This window comes from Callithrix jacchus, chromosome 7 (assembly GCF_049354715.1).
Source record: "Callithrix jacchus isolate 240 chromosome 7, calJac240_pri, whole genome shotgun sequence".
NCBI lineage: Eukaryota > Metazoa > Chordata > Mammalia > Primates > Cebidae > Callithrix > Callithrix jacchus.
The window spans coordinates 62,509,986-62,530,674 of NC_133508.1; the positions used below are offsets into that span (position 1 = coordinate 62,509,986).

The following is a 20,689-nucleotide window of genomic DNA, read 5'->3' on the forward strand; positions in this document are numbered from 1 at the left end:
TTTTGAAGAAGTTAAAATTTGGGGTCAAGAGGCATTCAGTCCTGCTTTCACCGTTTATTGTGTCGGATTTTAAAGAGGGGTCAAATGAGTTTTGTGAATTTAGAATTTAGAAAACCCCTTGTGAATTTAGAAAACCCCTTGGAAATGCAAAAATGCTGGCACCCCACCCATCCTTCCGTTCCTAACCACAATCTCCATAGATGAAATATGTATATATTGTATGTGATTTTTACATATTGTATATTTTAATATATCAAAAACATAAAAAAAATTTTTTTGAAAGGGTCAGAAACTCAGCCACCTCCTGCCCAATCTACCGCAGATGGGCCAGGAGCCTGAGCCATCTCTGCAGCCAGAGCCTGTCTTCACCACGGACGGAGCCCTCTCGCTCCGTCACCCAGGCTGGAGTAACAGTGGCACAATCTCAACTCACTACAACCTCAGCCTCCTCGGCTCACAAGATCCTCCCACCTCAGCCTCCCAAGTAGCTGGGACTACAGGTGTGTGCCACCACGCCCAGCTAGTTTTTGTATTTTTAGTAGAAATGGGTTTTTGCCATGTTGGTCAGGCTGGTCTCAAACTCCTGCCCTCAAGTGATCCACCTGCCTCAGCCTCCCAAAGTGCTGGGATTACAGGCATAAGCCACCACACCCGGCCTATATCAAAATATTTATTTATATACACATGTTTTACGTGTGTGTATGTCTCATAAGGTCCTCCATGATATTTTAGCAGTGAAATGATATTTCTAATTAATGTGGGTCTTCTTCTTATCTTCCTAATTTTCCTTCATTGTATATATATTGCTGTGTACTATGGAAAAAGCAGTATTAGAAGAGTTAACATAAAATACTCCTTTGGAGTGCATGTGAGGGGCCTCAATATGTGTGATAGAGTGTGCACACTCTTGCCCCCTCCATTAAAAAACAAACAAACCCTCCTTAATTGAAGGAAAAAAAAATCTTTGCAGATTATAAAGTGAGATTATGTATATTTTAAACACATTAACGACTTCTAAAACTTTAGTAATAAAACTGCCCCCTACGCTCTTGCCAAACAAATTTCGTATATATAGATATGGTATATAAGGCCCCAATCCCGTCCCCCAGCAAAGATAAACAAGAACTGCTCCCTCCACCCTGTGTCCACTCCCAGGAGCCCCAGCTTCCTCTGGAAAACTTCCTCCAGTAGTGTGAGCAGGGACCCCTCCCTGAAACAGGAGACAAAAAACAGGGGCAGCTACTGTCACAGTCACTTTATTGCATCTAAGCCATAATCCACCCCAGCCCCACTTTTCCTTCCACAGCTCTGGGTCTCTGCACAGGTTTCCCTCTGCCTGGAATGCCCTCCTGTTCTCCATCTGCAAACACCTATTCACACTCCCCAACCCAAGACCCTGAGGTCTGGTTATTCCTTCCTCAGCGCTTCCCTTGACAGTTCATTCTGATATCAAAGCCTTTGTCTGCCTGGCGCAGTGGCTCACGCCTGTAATCCCAGCACTTTGAGAGGCCTAGACAGGCAGATCACCTGAGGTCAGGAGTCTGAGACCAGCCTGACCAACATGGAGAAAGCCCATCTCTACTAAAAATACAAAAAATTAGCTGGGCGTGGTGATGCATGCCTGTAATCCCAGTTACTCAGGAGACTCAGGCAGGAGAATCACTTGAACCTAGGAGGTGGAAATTCTGTGAGCCGGTATCACACCATTGCACTCCAGCCTGTGCAACAAGAGGGAAACTCCATCTCAAAAAAAAAAAAGCCTTTGTCATCTTGCATTGATCCACAGGGTCCAGCAGTCACCTGCCTCTGAGCAGAGGCCCAGGAAACACCAAATGGATAAAGGAATTCTTAAAAATGGAACTAGGAGAGAAGCTGGGAACAGGCTGTGTAGGACACAGAAGCCAGAGCTAGAAGATCTGGGACTCACTGTCTGGAATGGTGACTGAAGCGGTATAAGCACTGGAGGGACCCATTTGTATCTGGCACAATCTACTACCTTGGGGTCTCTCTGCAGCTCCAATACCTGTAGCTGGGCTTCAAGGGGCAGTAAGATCCTGCATCTATTTTGGGCCTGCCCCGTCTGCATCCAGCAATGAAATCTGAGTAGAGGTGGGTTGCCAAGGCCTCCTCTGCCTCAGCTCAAATCTGACTCTGGCCTAAGTTTTACCTCCTGCCCAGACAATCTAGAAGCCCCAGTCCTCACTAAGTAATCCCAGTGAGTGGCAGTTGAGGGGCAAGCTGGAGTGGCCCACACTTTTAACTTTTTCCTTCTCCCAGGACAAGGGGCTGGGCAGGCCCAGGAGTGGACCCCAGCAGCTCCCAGCCAATCCCTAAATCCAAGAATTGGTCAGTGATGCCCTTGGCATTGAGTCGTGCATAGAGTCACCATGGGCCAGACATAAACAACTTTACTAGGACTTGTTTCCACCTGGAGCCAAGTGCAGACCCCTGTCCCCCCACTCTACCTCCCTCCCTACCAGATGCCATCCCCCTTCACTTGGTCTTCTGATCAAGTTTACGCTGTACCAGCTGGCTCAAGAGGAATGCAGTGAGGATGCTGCTGCCCACCGTGAGCAGGAAGAGGCCAGAGAAGTTCTGAGGCCAATGCATGTGCAGAGGCTCATAGATGGGCCGTCGGGCCTGATAGTCCAGTGCCACAGCCTCCAGCTGAGCCAACGTGCACAGCACCAAGAAGATGTGGAAAAGTTGGTGGCCCTGCCCAAAGACATGGCAGCTGCCGGGGAACCAGCGCTCGGGCATGAAGGTAGAGAAGAAAGCAGCAGCCAGCAGAAAGAAGACCACCTGGCACTTGTGGTAGAGAAGAGCTGGGTCATCCGTGGCAGGGTTGGAGGACACCAAGATACGATGCACCACAGGACTGATGTCCAGCGCGTAGGCCAGCACTGAGGGCACCTCCTGGCATGTGCGGCCCAGCAGGCCTGGTTTCTGGATGTACTTGTTATAGCAGGAGCCAATGCAGGAAAGCCAGGCGAGAAAGGCAGCCATGGGCAGAAAAATGGCCTGTACCCGGGCATGCCAGGCGGGCTCGATAGCATAGTAGAAGTGTGCCAAGGCGCTGCCAAACTGGTAGATGGCCACCCCCACATAGTCCAGGAAGAAGAAGCTGTAATGCCAGAACTCAGACTTGGCTTGCAGGAGGTGAGCCAAGGCACTGAAGGAGAGGTAGGTGAAAGAGGCGAGGACAATGATGAAGAGGGGCAGGGCGTGTGGGTCTCCCCAGAAGTCCACGGTCCCCACAAAGAGAGCCAGCCGCAACAGCAGCACCAGGGCCGCCAGCAGGTGGGTCCAGACATTCACAGCCTCGTTGTGCTGCTGGAACAGCGTGCGGAAGTAGAAGCGCCAGGTCTGATGCAGTGGCCGGTAACCCACGTAGATGTATGGCTTCCAGAAGAGTGGCGGCACTTCGGCCTGGTTCACTGTGAAGACAGGCTCTGGCTGCAGAGATGGCTGAGGCTCTTGGATGACCTGCCGCAGACTGGGCAGGAGGTGGCTGAGCTTCTGGGCCATGGCCATGGCTGTGGGCCTGGGCAGGGAGCTGGGAGAGAGGCCAGAGCAAAGTCAGGGGCCTGGTGTTCTCACCCCCACAAGCAGCAGCTGGGGACTCTGATGCCCAGATCTTTCTCCCTCCTCCCTGATACCCTTATCCTTACACTGGGTTTAAGAACAGAAGACTCATCCTATGGAATTCCTCATCTCTGACCTCATGAGAGCAAGGATCCCTGACGTATCCCAGGTACCTAGAACTGTGTCTGACACATAGTAGGTGCTCAATAAATGTTTGAGGAATGTATAATTAATTAATAAGGCTCCCTGCCTCATTAATTTTCTTTTCGGTCCATGCTATACCCAGTGACACTAACTGTTTTCTCTCCTAAAGAACAGATCTGGCCATGTGAAACACAGGGGAGGGGTCAGGCTCTTTGAGCCCCTGTGTTCATGCCACCATTAGTGTTCATCTGATAGCAAGAATGACCTTGCTAACAGACCCACTGCCTATCTAGCTCCTTGAGAGTGGCTACTGACCCTCCCTCCATTTAGGTCATTTGCCCCTACTGGCCGTCTATTATCTGGCATGACCTGGTCGCTGCTACCTTCTCGAGTCTTGTTGCACAGTTGCACAACCACAGGGCACTTCAAATCCAGTTCTGGCCCCACCAACCCCTGGACTGCTTTTTCACATGTCTGTAGCTTTGCACAAGCCGTTCCCTCTGCCTGAGACATTTTCCTCATCTTCCTACCACGGCAAAACCCTATTCATCCCTCAAAAGCTCATTTCTTGGCTATGCATGAGGCCTTACTCCTGTAATCCCAGAGCTTTGAGAGGCCAAAGTAGGAGGATTGCTTGAGGCCAGGAGTTCAAGACCAGCTGGAGCAACATAGTGAGGTGTGGTGTCATGTGCCTGCAGTCCTAGCTGTTGGGGAGGCTGAGGCAGAAGGATCACTTGAGCCCAGGAATTCGACGTACAGTGAGCTATGATCACACTACTGCACTCAAGCCTGATCTCAAGGGAGAGCCCATCTCTTAAAAAAACAAACAGGCTGGGCGTGGTGGCTCACGCCTGTAATCCAAGCACTTTGGAGGCCAAGGCAGGCAGATCACCTGAGGTCGGGAGTTCAAGACCAGCCTGACCAACATGGTGAAACCCCGTCTTAAACAATAATAATAAATAAATAAATAAAAACACATTTCTTCTATGATGCTTTCCCTGGCCTCCTGAACCTCCTATGATGACCCCTCCACTTGAGTGCCTATCAGGCCATCATTTGATGGTCTGATTACAACACTTCTCATGATTGTTCATGTGAGCTCATCAAGGGTAGGCAGTTTGTCTCATTATTTAGTGAATCCTTGGTGCTTAGCACCCAGGACGTAGCAAATGGCAGAGGCATGCTCTGAACTCAAGTCTGTTTTTTTTTTTGAGGTGGAGTTTTGCTCTCATTACACAGGCTGGAGTGCAATGGCACAATCTCGGCTCACTGCAACCTCCACCTCCTGGATTCAAGCAACTCTCTTGTCTCTTCCTCCTGAGTAGCTGGGATTACAGGTGCCTGCCACCACACCCCGCTAATTTTTGTATTTTTAGTAGAGATGGGGTTTCACCACATTGACCAGGCTGGTCTCAAACTCCTGACTTCAGGTGATCCACACGCCTTGGCTTCCCAAAGTGCTGGGATTACAGACATGAGCCCAGCATTGTTTTGTTTTTAGATGGGGTCTTGTTCTGTCCCCAGGCTGGAGTACAGTGGTATAATCACAGCTCACTGCAGCCTTGACCTCATGGACTCAAGCAATCTTCCTATCAGCCTCCCAAGTGGCTGAAGCTACAGGTACATGTTACCATGCCCAGCTGATTTTTAAAATTTATTTTTACTTTATTGTCGAGTCAGGGTCTCACTTTGCCGCCCAGGCTGGTCTTGAAACTCCTGGCCTCAAGCGATCCTCCCACTCGACCTTCCAAAATGCTGGGATGACAGGTGTGAGCCACTGTGCTCTTAACCACTACCGTCAACTGTACTTTGCAACACAAGGTGGCAAGGGCTATTTATCATTTCATAATTATATGCTGTTTTACCTGGCATCAATTATATAATTCAGGCTTACCATCATTCATTGAGTCATTCATTAACTCAAATATTTATTGAAAACCTGCCAGACAATCTCTCCCTGCCTGCCAAATAAATTCCCTCCAAGCTTATTTATTGGACTCCGTGTTCAGGTGTTTTATTTGTTGGATTCATTTGTTCATCAGATATCTATTGTGACTATCTTTGCACCAGTCACTGGACAAGGAAAAGAGATTCAGGCAGAATAAAGCATTCATATTCTCTGCCACCAGTGGCACTGAGACCACTCAAATAAGGCACACACAATCCACCACACTGATCACCCCTGAGACCACTCAAGTAAGGCACACACAATCCACCACACTGATCACGCCTGAGACCACTCAAGTCACACACAATCCACCACACTGATCACGCCTGAGACCACTCAAGTAAGTCACACACAATCCACCACACTGATCACCCCTGAGACCACTCAAGTAAGTCACACACAATCCACCACACTGATCACCCCTGAGACCACTCAAGTAAGTCACACACAATCCACCACACTGATCACCCCTGAGACCACTCAAGTAAGTCACACACAATCCACCACACTGATCACCCCTGAGACCACTCAAGTAAGTCACACACAATCCACCACACTGATCACCCCTGAGACCACTCAAGTAAGTCACACACAGTCCAAGTAAATGCACGGTGCTTGCTGTGCAAGGGTAGCATCAAGACGACCCCATCCCCCAAGCCCACATCTCCCAAGTCTGATTTGCATCCCTAAGCTCCTCGTGCATTAGGATTCTGGCATCAGCCCTGCTCCCCAGCCTTTCCTAGGGGAAGCAGGAGTCGTGACACTGCCGCCTAGAGGCTGCTACTCAGGACAACAGGGGTGTGCAGGATGCTTCTATTCCCCAGCAAGCCTGGCACAGGGCAGATTTAGGAAGCAGACATCGCTGCTACAATAATTCATGGGGCCACTTCCATCCAGAGCACAAGGAACCCCTAGCCAGCCTTGCTGGTTGGGAGCCAGTACTGGATTTCTCCATTTCCCCAAGAGACTGGGCTTCAACCTCAACAATCTGGCCCCTACTCCTGTCCACAATTTTGTCTTCCCAACTCAGAACCTTGGAGAGCCAGAAAAGACCTCTGGAAGCACCTTGTGGGGCTCTCTTGTTTTACACTTAGGAAAGCAGAGCCCAGACACTGGAAGGCTTTCCCCAACAGTCCTCCCACCAGCAAGGTTTCTATTCCACTATGGCGGCAAAGACCAGGGAATGAAGACGATGGATGTGCCCTGTGGACACCTGGTTCCTGAGTCCTCGTGATCTGATAAGTCTAGTCCTATGCTCCATATCCCACTCTTGGAACTTCCCAAGGTATAACAGCACATTAAAGACTCTAAAAAGGGCTGGACATGATGGCTCATGCCTGTAATCCCAGCACTTTGGGAGGCTGAGGCAGGCAGATCACCTGAGACCAGGAGTTCGAGACCAGCTTGGGCAACATGGTGAAACCCTGTCTCTATGAAAAAATACAAAAATTAGCCAGGTGTGGCGATATGCACCTGCAGTCTCAGCTACTTGGGAAGCTGAGGCAGGAGGGACCCTTAAGCCTCGGATATGGAGGCTGCCAGGAGCCAAGACTGCACCACTGTACTCCAGCCTGGGTGACAGAGCGAGACCCTGTCTCAAAAAAGGCTCTAAGAAGTCCTGCAGCAAAGAAGTCGGCTTAGCTTTGTTCAATCAACATTTGCCAAGCTTATGTGACCATGGATTCCTTCCCTAGTAATAATTACATTATAAAGCCAGTTGAGGCCAGGTGCGGTGGCTCACGCCTGTAATCCCAGCACTTTGAGAGGCCAAGGTGGGCAGATCACGAGGTCAAGAGATCGAGACCATCCTGGCCAACATGGTGAAACCCTGTCTCTACTAAAACTATAAAAATTAGCCAGGCGTGGTGACACTCACCTGTATTTGCAGCTACTTGGGAGGCTGAGACAGGAGAATCGCTTGAACCCAGGAAGCAGAGGTGGCAGTGAGCCGAGATCGTGCCACTGCGCTCAGCCTAACAGAGTTAGATTCCGTCTCAAAAAAAAAAAAAAAAAAGCCTGTTGAAATGTAGTAATCATTTACTATATGCCCACTCTTTAAAGTCCTGTTGCAATTAACCCTCATAACTTGTCTGTGAGGTAGGTATTATTCTGCCCATTTTGTTGTGGATAGTAAAATTCAGAGAAGTTAAAAGCTCCCAGCTGGGTGCAGTGGCTCACGCCTATAATCCCAGCATACAGGGAGGCCAAGGTGGGCAGATCACCTGAGGTCAGGAGTTTGAGCCTGGACAACACGGTGAAACCCTGTGTCTACTAAAAATACAAAAATTAGTCGGGCATGGTGATGCATGCTTCTAATCCTAGCTACTCAGGAGGCTGAGGCAGGAGAATTGATTGAGCCCGGGGAGCTGAGATTGCAGTGAGCTGAGATCACACGACCGCACTCCAGCCTGGGTGACAGAGTGAGACTCTGTCTCATACACACACACACACACACACACACACACACACACACACACACAAAAGCTCCTTATCCAAGGTTGGAGGGTGGGGAGGAAGTAGATGGGGAGTGAGGGAGGTGGAGCCAGGACTGGGTTGCAGATGCTTGCAGACACTCTGCTGCTACCCTGCTCCAGGCACTCTTGACTACACCCCACAGAACAACTTTGCAAAATCCTGGTCTAAAGCAGGCAACCAGGCCCTTTCTTGTAAATTACTTTCTTAGGCTTCTAGCAATTGAGTCTCCCTCAGTTGCTGGCTACCTGCTTGCTCCTGATCTTCTCCCAGGGAGGCCCACACAGCTACCTCCTCAGGTGAGTGACAGCGCTTGCTTCCGCCTCCCTTCCACAGACATAATGGGCCCTAAGGACAGAACCCAGAGGCAACATGCTAGGATGACAGAGGCCCCGCCTCCCTATTTTCTTTAGACAGCAGCTAAAGGCCTCACTCCATCTAAATAGGTCTATTTTCAGAATTAAAATAGACAGAATTAAAATCCACCACCTGACTCCATGGAAAGGGACTCTGATCCAGGGGAAAGGAAAAAGCAGGGGCAAGGGTCAAGCCTGAGCCAGGGGGATGAGGATGGGTATCCAGAGGTCACTATTAGGACATCCTCTGAGTGATTGGCCTGCCCTGTCTATTCAGGCAGCCCAGCCCAGCCCACCTCCATGGGCCCCCTCCAAGTCTGGCAAATTGCACTGGGTACCTGGGAGTTTTCTCGAGTCTGGGGGCTGGTAACCTCTACTGTGGGACTGGGCAAATTCACCAGATGCTGAGCACTGGATGCACTTTCACAGATGAGGGGCACTGGGGCGGGGCCTCTGGGGACTGGCGGTGTCTTATGTGATGTCACCAGAGGGTGGGGCTAAAGACAACCTCCCATATCTCTCCTCCCCCACTTCACCACTCCCATAGTGGTGAAATCTATGCTAAACTGTGTGCCTTCCTAGCCAGGCCTCTGCTGCAGAAAGCAGCTCACCATTCACCTCTGGGTGACATATAAGGAGGGAAACTGAGGGCTAGATGAAAAGTTTGACTTACCTAAGATCACACAGCAAGGCAAAGGCAAAGCCAGGTGACTAGGGCCTGGACATCAGGGAAACTTCGGTGGCTTCTGTCTACTACTCAGTGGGAATCAGAATGGAAGGAAATTAGGAATAAAGGAAAAAGCAGACACTATAAAAGCACACAGAGGAGATGGACTTCAGATTCAGACAAACCAGGTTTGACTCCTGATTCCACAATATGCTAGCTGTGTGACCTTAGATAAGTGACTCACCTTCTCTGATCCTTAGCTCCCTCATGGGAATTACAATATTATCTACCTCATAGGTTGCTGCAAAGATTAAGTTTATTCGAACAAAGTTTTATCTTCATTTAGGGACTCAACGAATGCTCACAATTATTATTAATAATAATAGTAGTAGTCTTTGCAATATCCCCAGCCTGAGAGATCTGCTTGGAGTTTTCTTAAAAACTGTCCTCTCTTAGCCCTCAATAGCTAGTTCCATTGGATTTGGGGGCCTCAGGAAGTTTGCTGTGTTCTTAAATATTTACCTTATCCCTAGGGGTGTAGACCACGGAAATTTGGCTAGAGTGTGGACTTCTGAGGACACTGACCTTACTTAATCATTACATTGTTTTCAGCAAAGACCATTCAGAGTAACTGTTCTGAATTCACAGAGCCCTTGGCTGGGCATGGTGGCTCACCTCTGTAATCCAAGCACTTTGGAGGCCAAGGCAGGTGGATAACCTGAGGTCAGGAGTTCAAGACCAGCCTGACCAACATGGTGAAACCCCGTTTTTAAAAAAAAAAAAAAAAAAAAAAAAGAATTCACAGAGCCCTGAAAATTGGTGCTTACTCACAGGCCCAAGAGATGTGGCTGAGAAGTAACAGGCCCAGGGGAAGGGGCCTCAACTCCAGCAGCCCCAGCAGCCCCATTGGAGAGCAGGAGGGCACAAGAGGGTGAGCCAAATTGGCCGGTAATCCAAAAGGCATGTGGCGTAGCCTGGGTATGTCTTGCAGGAGGTTTGGGAGGCTCTGGGTTGGCAGAACCTCAGAAGTGAAATCTCCAGGGTTCCAGTGGGAGTGCCCTGTCAGCCTGAGCCGCTCCTTCCTCCCTCCCCCTCCCCTCCCCACCCCTCTACTTTCCCACCTCTCCCAATTCATATTCCTCAACTCAAGGTCAGCACTCCTCACCTCCCTCCTCAACTGGAGGCTGCAAGCCCTAGCCTGCTCTCCAAGGATACACACTGTCAAAGGCTCCCATAACACCCCTGGGGCAAACAGACCAGGCTGTGGGGAGGTGGTGGAAAATGGGCTATGAAGAGGGAGAGCCCTGGCTTACCCCCATCCCACAGATTTCACTCAGTGTTTACTATATGCCAGCCTCAATGCCATCCAGGCATTCTGTGTGCTGGGGCACCCAGAAAATGAAGCAGACAGGCTCCCTGCCCTGATGGGCTCACCCATACAAATGCCCATGGGGCCTAGGAAGATCCAGCCTGGAGGGAAGCCAGCCAGGTGGTGACCCTGGAGAATTGGAGAAGGCTGCTGCCCTGCAGGTGGGCATCCTCCACTAATCTCCGGCAGGCTGTTTCAAGAGAAGCCAGAAGTCTCATTTTTATTCGAGTATGAAATTTTGGTTCTGGAATTCACCTGCTGTGTGACTTTTCAAGAGTCCCTCAACCTCTCTGATCTTGTTTCCTCATTAGAGTCAGAGGATTAAAATAGCTGCCTCTTGGGGTCTTGTGGAAGCAAAACAAAGCCACAGATGCCAGGTGTTGACTCTAGCACAGTGCTAGCTCTGCTATTTCTGTGGGATTCTCGTCCTGACTCAGCCGCTAAATCCCTGTGTAACCTTTGACAAGTCCCTTCCCCTCTTGGCCCTGTTTCTCCAAATGTGGAAGGAGAGACTAAATTCACCAGTGACTTGCAAGGGCCCTCAGGCCCTGGGACAGTCCAAGAATATTTACTTTAGGGCTCTGATGTGCCAGGCGCTGGAGTTTCCTCAGATACAGAGCCATTTAAACCACTGCCCTCATAGAAAAGTCCAGGGAATTCATACCCAATGGTAATACCTCAGGAATTTTTTTTTTTTTTTTTTTTTTTTTTTGCGACAGGGTCATGCTCTGTTGCCCAGGCTGGAGTGCAGAGGTACAAACACAGCTCACTTCAGCCTCCACCTCTGGGCTCCAGTGATCCTTCTGCCTCAGCCTCTTGAGTAGTTGGAATCACACATGCACACCACTATGCTTATTTTTTTTAATTATGTGTAGAGACAAGGTCTTGCTACATCACCCAGGCTGGTCTCGAGCTCCTGATCTCAAAGGATCCTCCCACCTCGGCCTCCCAAAGATTTGGGATTACAGGCGTGAGCCACGGTGCCCAACCAACACCTCAATATATTAATACCCTGCCCTCCTGGAGCTTATAGCTCAGCTAAATAACACCTATTATAAGCATTATTTGGTTACAACTCCACTTCCTCTTTTGCCTTCTTCTTGGCATGCAAAACATTGTTGTCTTTCTGTGCCCTGATTGTTCCGGCACATTCTCTTAAAGACAACTTTTTCTCAACACGGAAGGCAAGGTCTAACCCCATTAGACACAAATAATAAGGCCAGACCAATGTTAATACTAGGGCTGTCAGAGGAAAACTCTCTTGAAGAGTCTTTAGTGAAGATGACCCAATATGGCACCTGAAATATCATTAATGAGATTAGGTGATTCCATTCATAATATATAGTGGCTGGCTATTTACCAAGAACTTTCACACACATTTCACCTCTCCCTCACAACCCTCTGGATCCACAGCCAACCTGGTGGCCCAGCCCCGAGGCAGGAGGGCAGAGCACATCTATCTGACTCCAAAACCAGTGTCGTTGCCCTTTTTCCATCATGGGCAACTCCCAGGCACCCAGTGGCAACCACAGATTACACAGGCAAAGTTTTCATCCCTGGCTGGCTCCCAGTCTCTTAGCAACTGGGTCACCTCCCTCACTGCAAGCTAACTCCCCTACTTGGTCCAATGTGTTTAAAGAAAAAGTCTCTACATGTCTTCCAAAACAACAGAAACTGTTTTTGTTTTTTTTTGTAACTTTGGCTCTTTGGGCCTCCATGTATTTATACTGAAAAATGTGATCAGAATGAAGTAAATAATTCTTTTCTTGAGATAAGGTCTCACTCTGTCACCAGGCTGGAGTGCAATGCAGCGATCACTGCAGCCTCAACTGCCCAGGCTCAAGTGATCCTCCCACCTCAGCCTCCTGAGTAGCCCTGACCACAGGCTCACAATACCATACCTGGCTAATTTTTAAAAATTATGTGTAGAGATGGGGTCTCTATGTTGCCCAGGCTGGTCTTTAATTTCTGGGCTCAAGCAATCCTCCTGCCTTGGCCTCTCAAAGTGCTGGGGTTACAGGCATGAGCCACCGTGCCTGTGCCTAGCCTAATTCTTAATTCTTTTTTTTTTTTTTTTTTTTTTGAGAATACAGTGGCACCATCTTAGCTCACTGCAGCCTTGAACTCTGGGCTTAAACCATCCTCTCACTGTAGCCTCCCAAAGTGCTGGGATTACAAGTGTGAGCTACCACGCCTGGCCTGAAAAAAAAAAACATTTTATTTTTAAAGATGGAGTGTCACTCTGTCACCAGGCTGGAGTGCAGTGGTGCAACCTCGGCTCACTGCAACCTCCGACTCCCTGGTTCAAGTGATTCTTCTGCCTCAGCCTCCTGAGTAGCTGGGATTACAGGCACATGCCACCATGCCCAGCTAATTTTTGTATTTTTAGTAGTGATGGGGTTTCACCATGTTGGCCAGGATAGTCTTGATCTCCTGACCCCATGATCTACTTGTCTCGGCCTCCCAAAGTGCTGGGATTTTCGCCTGGCTGAGAAGATAATTCTTAAAGAAATTCTTAAAAAAGGAAGAAAGAAAGAAAGAAATTCTTCTATGGAGCTCAGATTCACAATAGCTCTGAGGAGGGGGAGTCTCTCAGGCCCAGAGAGGTTGGGTGAGCTAGCTATAGTCACCCAGCACAAGGCACAGAAAAAGGACCTGAGCATCACTGCTGACAAGCAAGGAACTCTGGGCAGAGAAACTAAGGCTGGAGAGGGGCAGGTTCTCAACAAGGGGACCCAGAGGTGGCACAGGCTACATGACCAGATGCTGGGTCCCTCTTTCTGGTAGGAGCTCAGACATGGGGTCCTGGGTGATCCACCCAGGAGCAGCCAGGCTCAGAATCCATCAGACTGTTCAGACTCGAGGCCTTGGCTTGACCGAGCCCCACAGGCCTCCTCCAGGGGCTGCCACAGGGAAATGTCTGGTGTCTTCAAAGCCTGCAGCCTTGAGGCAAGTGCTGCAGCCGTCCCCTTCCCTCATGTGTGTGGGGAACCCCCAGGTTCTCCTGACACCAGGGGAGGCTCCCCCCTCCCCCAAGGTGTCTAGGCTGCTGGGGCCCTTGGAGCAAGCCCCCCCTTGACCCCTAGCAGTGCTATTCCCACTGTTCTTGGGTCCCTAAGTGGGACTCCCTCACATCAGCCGGTTCTGGTCACCCACACCCCTCCCGGTCTCACTTAGTTTCCTCTTCCAGAAAGCAGTGAGCTCCCTGGCTGTCCTCCTCCAGAAAGACAGCGGCCTTGCCCAGAACAGACGCCCCTCTGGCCTCCATCCTTCACTCTGCCCCAGCAGTGCTCCCCTTCCCTGCTCACTGGACAAACAGGTTCTCAGGCCCCCCATCGGAATTCTCCCCAGCCGTGCTCCTTCTGCTCCTCCCATCCTTCCCAAGACGCCTCCTTCCAGCGTCTTCAGCCAGCTGCTTGCCCAGGTGCTCCCTTCTGGCTCCGCGTCCTGCGAGTCCTCCCGGGGTCCCCACGTCCGCCCCTGTGCAGCGGAGCCCTGCTCTTTCCACGCCCAGCCCCACAGCCCGCCGCGCCCCGTGGGGAGCACCCCAGTCTGCGGCCATCCCTGCCTCCCCGTCTCGGCAGCCTCGTACCTGAGCCGAAGCCGAGCTGAAAGGGTCTCAGCGGCCGAGCAACGGCCCCGCCCCGACCGGGGAAGAGCCGGCGACCTCTGGCGCTCCGGGAGCTCCGGGTGCAGCCGCCTACCCCTGCCCAGGGAACGGCGAGCGCCCTGCACCCCGCCCGCTGGGCCCAAGGAGCGCTGCCCGGCAGGGCCCACGTGTTGCAGGCGCGTGAGAGGGTCGGCCGCGCAGAGGCGGCGTCTGGGGACTTCCTGTGGCGTCGCACAGATGGGGAGACCAAGGCCCGGGAGTGGACTCCCGGGGCTCCTCGGCGCGGGGCTGCGGCCGCGCTTCTCGCACTTCGGGACGACGGGAAGCGCAGGCTCCGGCTTCTGTGCCGGGCTGACGGGGGAGGGTGGGGACAGCGGCCGCAGGAGAGGGGATGAGTTTCCCAACCAGAGCCGGGCCGGCCTCTACGCTCACTCAGCCCACCCCGGCCACCCCTTCCGAGGCCACTCTGCTGGAGATACGCCCCAGCGTTCGCACCTTCATTTCTCTGCTTGGGGAGCTTCACCCCCACCTCAGGCACCCCTGGCATCTTCAAGTTCCCACCCGAAACCCGCCCCTCGGGCAGCGTGCCCTGCTCTGCTCAGCCAAGTGCACCCTGCCTGGACCTGTATTCGAACACCCACTCTCTACCCCCTAGTGCCACACCTTCCCAGTCCTGTGAGCACCTGAAGGGTGAGGAATCCCAGGCCCTCCATAAATACTGGCTCAACAGTGCCACAGATTGCTTGTCCCTCTGGTATGCAAAGACCTGGAACAGGCTGGGTGAGGAGACCCCCACTCCCATGGCTCTTGGGAGCATACAGCCTGCCGAATAGGAGGCCAAGAGGAGACAGCCTAGAAGGAGGTGCCACTCTGACCTTAGGGAGTTCTGAGACCACTGGGAGAGGCAGTTGTGTCTAAGCACGATGCCAAGATCTCAGTCCTAACTCACCATGGGACCTTGGGACAGTCTCCTTGTTCTCTCTGAGCCTCAGGATTATTATCTGCAAAATAGAGATAATACCACCAACCTGCCAGCACTGTCAGAAGAATGAAATAAAACAATGGGCATGAAGGATCTTTGTCCACTGCAAAGTCTTAGAGGAACATACATTTCTCTATTACATTTGAAATTTATGTAGTCAGGCCAGGCAAGGTGGCCCATGCCTGTAATCCCAGCACTTTGAAAGGCCAAGATGGGAGGACTGCTTGAGCCCAGGAGTTCCAGGTTACAGAGAGCTATGATTGTAGCACTACACTCCAGCCTGGGTGACAGAGTGAGACTCTGTTGAAAGAAAAGAAAGGAAAAAGAGAAGAAAAGAGAAAGAAGGAAGGCAGGAAGGGAGAAAGAGAAAGAAAAGAAAGTAAGGAAGGAAAAAGTAAAGAGAAGGAAGGAAAGAAGGAAAGGAAGTGGAAGAAGGAAGGGAGGGAAAGATGGAAGGAAGGAAAAAGGAAGGGAAGGAAAGGAGGGAAGGAGAGAAAGAGAGAAAAGGAAGGAAGGAAGGAAACTTATGTAACTGTAATGCAATAGCATGAAACTGGTCTCTCCTTCAACAGGTTCAGACAAATCCATAAGAATTACTTAAATCTGATGGGGCATGGTGGCTAACACCTGTAATCCCAGCACTTTGCAAAGCTGAGGTTGGTGGATCACGAGGCCAACAGATCGAGACTATCCTGGCCAACATGGTGAAACCCGGTTTCTACTAAAAATACAAAAATTAGCTGGGCATGGTAGCGTGTGCCTGTAGTCCCAGCTACTCAGGAGACTGAGGCAGAAGAATCGCTTGAACTCCGGAGGTAGAGGTTGCAGTGAGCTGAGGTCCCACCACTGCACTCCAGCCTGGCGACAGAGCAAGACAATGTCTTTAAAAAAAAAAAAAAAAAAAAAAAGGAATTAGTTAAATCTGTTACCTGCATGAATAGGAAAAGTAGCATAGAAAATTTTCATTTAAAACTGATAGAGAACAGGCAATGAAAACAAGTAAGGACATTATGGAGAAGATATTCTGCATAATAGAATATATTCTGTTATCATGAATAGAAATTAAAAACTTGGAAGGTGACTTGGATTCAGCCTTCCTTTTTGGAACACCTGCTCCATTCTGGGCTCTTGTCAAAAGCTACAGTTTGTTAAGCTCTTGCCATGTGCCAAGCAGTGCACTAAACGGTGTGTTAACTACCTCCTTTGATCCAGACAACCCTATGAAGCACACACTATAATTAACCCATTTTACAAATTGGAAAACTGAGGCTCAAAGAGGTGACAAGAGATTTCCTGTTATCTCATTTAACCTCATGCATTCCTTTGAGGTGACTGTGATAATTCTCTGGGGGCTCAGAAGGTAATACACCAAAGTCCCCAAACTGAGGGCCTAAGTTCAAAAGTAGTGAGTTATCTCAATTTGATTATTCAGTTACAGATGAAACTCCTTGTTCGACTCTTTACCGCTTCTCACTGCTGCACTTGATGGATGGAAGAAAAGAAAGAAGAAAAGGGAGGGAGGGAGGGACGGGAAGGAAAAAGAAGACAAGAAAAGGAATAAAAGCAAACTCCTGTAATCCCAGAGGCTGAGGCAGAGTCTGATCACTTGAGGCCAGGAGTTCAAGATCAGCTTGGCCAATATGGTGAAACACCGTTCTGCTAAAAATACAAAAATTAGCCAGGCATGGTGGTGCACACCTGTAATTCAAGCTACTCAGGAGGCTGAGGCAGGAGAATGCTTGAACCTGGGAGGTGGAGGTTGGAGTGAGCCGAAATAGCGCCACTGCACTGCAGCCTGGGTGAGAAATCAAGATTCTGTCACAAAAAAAAAAAAAAAAAGGCAGATTCAAAAGCAGTCTCTCTCCTGCCCTCCTGTCTGTAGCCCCTAAGCCATAGAAACTAGAATCTCTTCCCCAATGCAGGTCATAGAAACTAGAACGCTTTTCTCCCAAAGTCAGGCATAACAAATGAAAATATTGCTCTTGGGCCACATAGTGGCTCACACCTGTAATCCCAACACTTTGGGAGGCTGAGGCGGGTGGATCACAAGGTCAGAAGTTCAAGACCAGCCTGGCCAAGATGATGAAACCCCATCTTTACTAAAAATACAAAAAATTAGCCAGGCACGGTGGCAGGTACCTGTAATCCCAGCTACTCGGGAGATGAGGCAGGCAAATTGCTTAAACCCTGGGCAGCAGATGTTGCAGTGAGCTGAGATCGTGCCACTGCACTCCAGCCTGGATGATAGAGTCAGACTCTGTCTCAAAAAAATAAAAATAAAAAAATTTTGCTCTCACTTTCCTGCCTCCCATCCTACCTCCCACCATCTTTTCGTGTAACAGGTAGCCATAAAGAAGTTAAGACCCTTGGCCAGGTGCGGTGGCTCACGCTTGTAATCCCAGCACTTTGGGAGGCCAAGGCGGGTGGATCACAAGGTCGGGAGTTCGAGACCAGCCTGGCCAACACAGTGAAACCCCATCTCTACTAAAAATACAAAAATTAGCTGGGTGTGGTGGTGGGCACCTGTAATCCCAGCTACTCAGGAGAATCGCTTGAAACCTGGAGGCAGAGGTTGCAGTGAGATGAGTCACGGCACTTTAACGTGGGCGGCAGAGCAAGATTCCATCTCAAAAAAAAAAAGGGGGGGGGAAGAAAAAAAAGAAAAGAAATTAAGACCCTTATTTCTTAATAAGGGTCCTGCCCCATACCCAGGAGGGAAGAATGCTGCACAGAGAGGCCAAGAAGAATCTGGACAGACAGGCCTTACTGAGCTTCCTCACTCTGTCTCTTATTAGCATTAGAACATCCCCTTTTCGTCCAGTCATATTTCGCCACAGCTGCCCATAGTCCGTTAAACCTAAGCATAAAAACGGACAGTTTCCCTCATGTCTTTGGGTCCTCATTCTGAAGGCTCTGTGCTACATAAAACTATAATGAAATAAATTTGTTATGCTTTTCTCTTGTTAACTTGTCTTTGTTATAGGAGGGTTAGCAATGACCCTTATGATAGAGAGGAAAGAGATTACCCTTTTTGCCCCTACAATCCCCATTTTATGGATAGAAAAACTGAGGCCCAGAAAGGAAGAATTTCGTGTCCCAGGTCACATAGCTCCAGAGAAGTGGATCTTCTTGGAAGTGGATGTGGAGGTGTGCTTTGAGAGCTGAATGATAAAATAGTAAAAGTAAAGACAGGGAACAGTTATGGCCGGATGCAAATCCCCTGGTATGTGCTGTAGGTCCCTGAGGCTGTTCTGCCAGTATGTTCGCCTGTGGATGAGGAGACAGGCCTGGGAGAATGCTACTTGGCCAAGGCCACCCAGTTGGCCAGTGGTGGACCTGGATTCAAGCCTGCTCTTATCTGTGCCACAGTGCTGATATCAAGCAGGGAAGTTGCAGGCAGGGACACTTCTTTCTCTGTCCTGCTCTGCTCAACTCCTTTCACCACCCTGGGTGCCTCCCCACCCTGCCCTCCCCAGCCCAGTCTGGGCAGTCTGACATTCTGGCCAGGGTAAGGCTGATGGTGCTTGGCTCCAGGAGCTCAGACCCCTATAACTGTGTGAGCTCTGAACTCTGGAAGGGAGCTTACTGGGTAGCCTGTGCATTATCTGGCTGTTCTTCCAGCCACCAGGTTCAGCCCCAAGTAGATCGAGGTCTCCGGCAAGACTGGATTCCTGGGCAAACCTAAGTCCAGTACCGGAAAGGACTCAAAAGGCTCTGAGCTGGGAGAGCATCAGTAAGGGTGTCAGCAGACCTAAAGTAAGAGAAACAACAAATGTGTGGGGCCTGAGCTGTCCCCAACACCTTCTTTTCTTTTCTCCTAAAACAAGGCCACCATTCACTAGAGGCAGCAAAGCTGCAAAGCACATGGGTGTATTCTGCCCGGGTTCACCCTTGAGCTCTACTGTGTACCAGGTCTTTGTGACCTAGGCAAGCTTTGTAACACTGCCCGACGTTGGTCTCCTCAACTCAAAAGCAGGGTCAAGATATCCACTGCAGATTGCTGGCAGGAGGAGTGAATGAAATCATACAAAGGAAAGGGCTTACAGTGCTTGGCATACAGTAACTGCTCAAGAAATGCCAAGTACTACTCTATTTCTATTCTTTACTCCACAGCAGGAGTACAGGACATCAGGAGCATGATGCAGGGGGAGCACCAGGCAATGGGAGCACAGGGCAGTGGGAGCACAGGGCAGCGGGAGCACAGTGCAGCAGGAGCATGGTGTAGCGGGAGCACAGGATGATGGGATCACAGGACAGTGGAGCATGGTGCAGTGGGAGCACGGTGGAGCAGGACTGATTTCCAAGACAGATTCACTGCTTTATGGTCTCCTGGGATGAGTTTCACAGAATGAGGAGGAGTTCACCAAGCCTTGAGGAGAGGAAAGGACTTTTCAGGGAAAGGGAACAGCATGTCCAGGGCGCAGAGGTGTGAGGGGAGAGGTAAGCTTAGGGAATGAGCTGTCATCATGCTCTGGGGCTGGAGCACAGGGGACCTGGTGGCGGTAGATGACACTAGGAAAGCAGGGGTAGAAAGTTGGGTGGGAGGGGGTTGTTTCCCTCTCACTTCAAGCACAGGGAGGGGACTTCCAGGAGACAGTCGGTGTGTGCCCTGAGACCCTGTGATCTGGTGTGTGACTTTTTCCTGAGAACCCCAAAGAGAAAGGACTGGCTGAAGCCCCCTGATGCAGTGGAGTAGAGGGCTACAGCAGGAGGACACACACAGGATGCCACAGGAGAGAGTTCTCCTGGGGCGGCCTCGGATCCAGATCCCAGGAAGGTCTCCTTCGGGGCATAAGGCCTCAGCAGGAAGAAGCTGGAGGCATCTGGGATGTCCTGGGATTGAGGAAGTCATCATGAGCACCTGGCTGGTGGAGACCCATCCACTTTCCACAAGGGTGCAGCTGGGAGACCCCGTAGCCACCACCCGCAGGGGTGCAGGCATACAAGTGTGCCAGGTCACACCTTCTCCGTCTACCTCAAGTCAGCCTCTGCAGTGGGGATAGTGCTATGCATGCTGACCCTAACCCCAGCCCACTTGCCCACCTGGCATTCCTCCACTTTCTGCCTTAGGGCTCCCTCTGAAGCTGGGAGGGATGCTCAGCCACTAGCTTGGAGGCAGACTAGAGGCGCAGGCAGCTGACACTGTGGGATGCGGGAGCAGTTGAGAAAACCCCGGATTCTGGTTCACAAGAAGACAACTCATTCTGTCTGCGCATTGGGTTTCCTGGAGTTAGGGATCCATTACCTAAAGTAGCAATCTCCTTCCTGTCTCACTAGACCTCCAGGGATCACCTCCCATACAAACTCTGGCATCTAAGTCTCTGTCCCAGGCTTTGTGCGGGAAGCCAGACCAGGACTTCCATGAAAGTGCCCCTCCCATCCCTCAAACAAGAAAGAGCATCAGCTGTTTGTTTGTGACAGAGTCTCACTTTGTCGCCCAGGCTGGAGTGCAGTGGTGCAGTCTTGGCTCACTGCAACTTCTGCCCCTCTGGGTTCAAGTGATTCTCCCACCTCAGCCTCCCAAGTAACTGGAATTACAGTCACACGCCACTGTGC

The 20,689-nt window shown here is 50.5% G+C and overlaps 1 protein-coding gene across 6 annotated transcripts; it reads right to left on the minus strand.

The window, feature by feature from the left end:
* Nucleotides 1–1,240: 1,240 nt before the first annotated feature.
* PAQR7 (progestin and adipoQ receptor family member 7) lies at nt 1,241–14,309 on the minus strand. Of its 6 annotated transcripts, XM_035308196.3 has the most exons (5): nt 14,134–14,309; nt 9,179–9,258; nt 8,398–8,497; nt 7,554–7,670; nt 1,241–3,556 (listed from the first exon to the last, which is right to left on the minus strand). In XM_035308196.3, exon 5 carries the CDS (start codon nt 3,532–3,534, stop codon nt 2,494–2,496), a length of 1,041 nt encoding a protein of 346 aa, XP_035164087.1. In that variant the 5' UTR covers nt 3,535–3,556; nt 7,554–7,670; nt 8,398–8,497; nt 9,179–9,258; nt 14,134–14,309; the 3' UTR covers nt 1,241–2,493. The 6 variants fall into 6 exon arrangements, with proteins under 6 accessions (XP_035164087.1, XP_054114920.1, XP_078186899.1 ...); XM_054258945.2 differs by lacking the exon at nt 8,398–8,497; XM_078330773.1 differs by lacking the exons at nt 9,179–9,258; nt 14,134–14,309 and adding an exon at nt 8,844–8,870.
* Between the last annotated feature and the right edge of the window lie 6,380 nt (nt 14,310–20,689).

Bases quoted from the DNA above. Each gene is read 5' to 3' on its own strand.
- PAQR7 (XM_035308197.3), bottom strand. From the start codon at position 3,534: ATGGCCATGGCCCAGAAGCTCAGCCACCTCCTGCCCAGTCTGCGGCAG.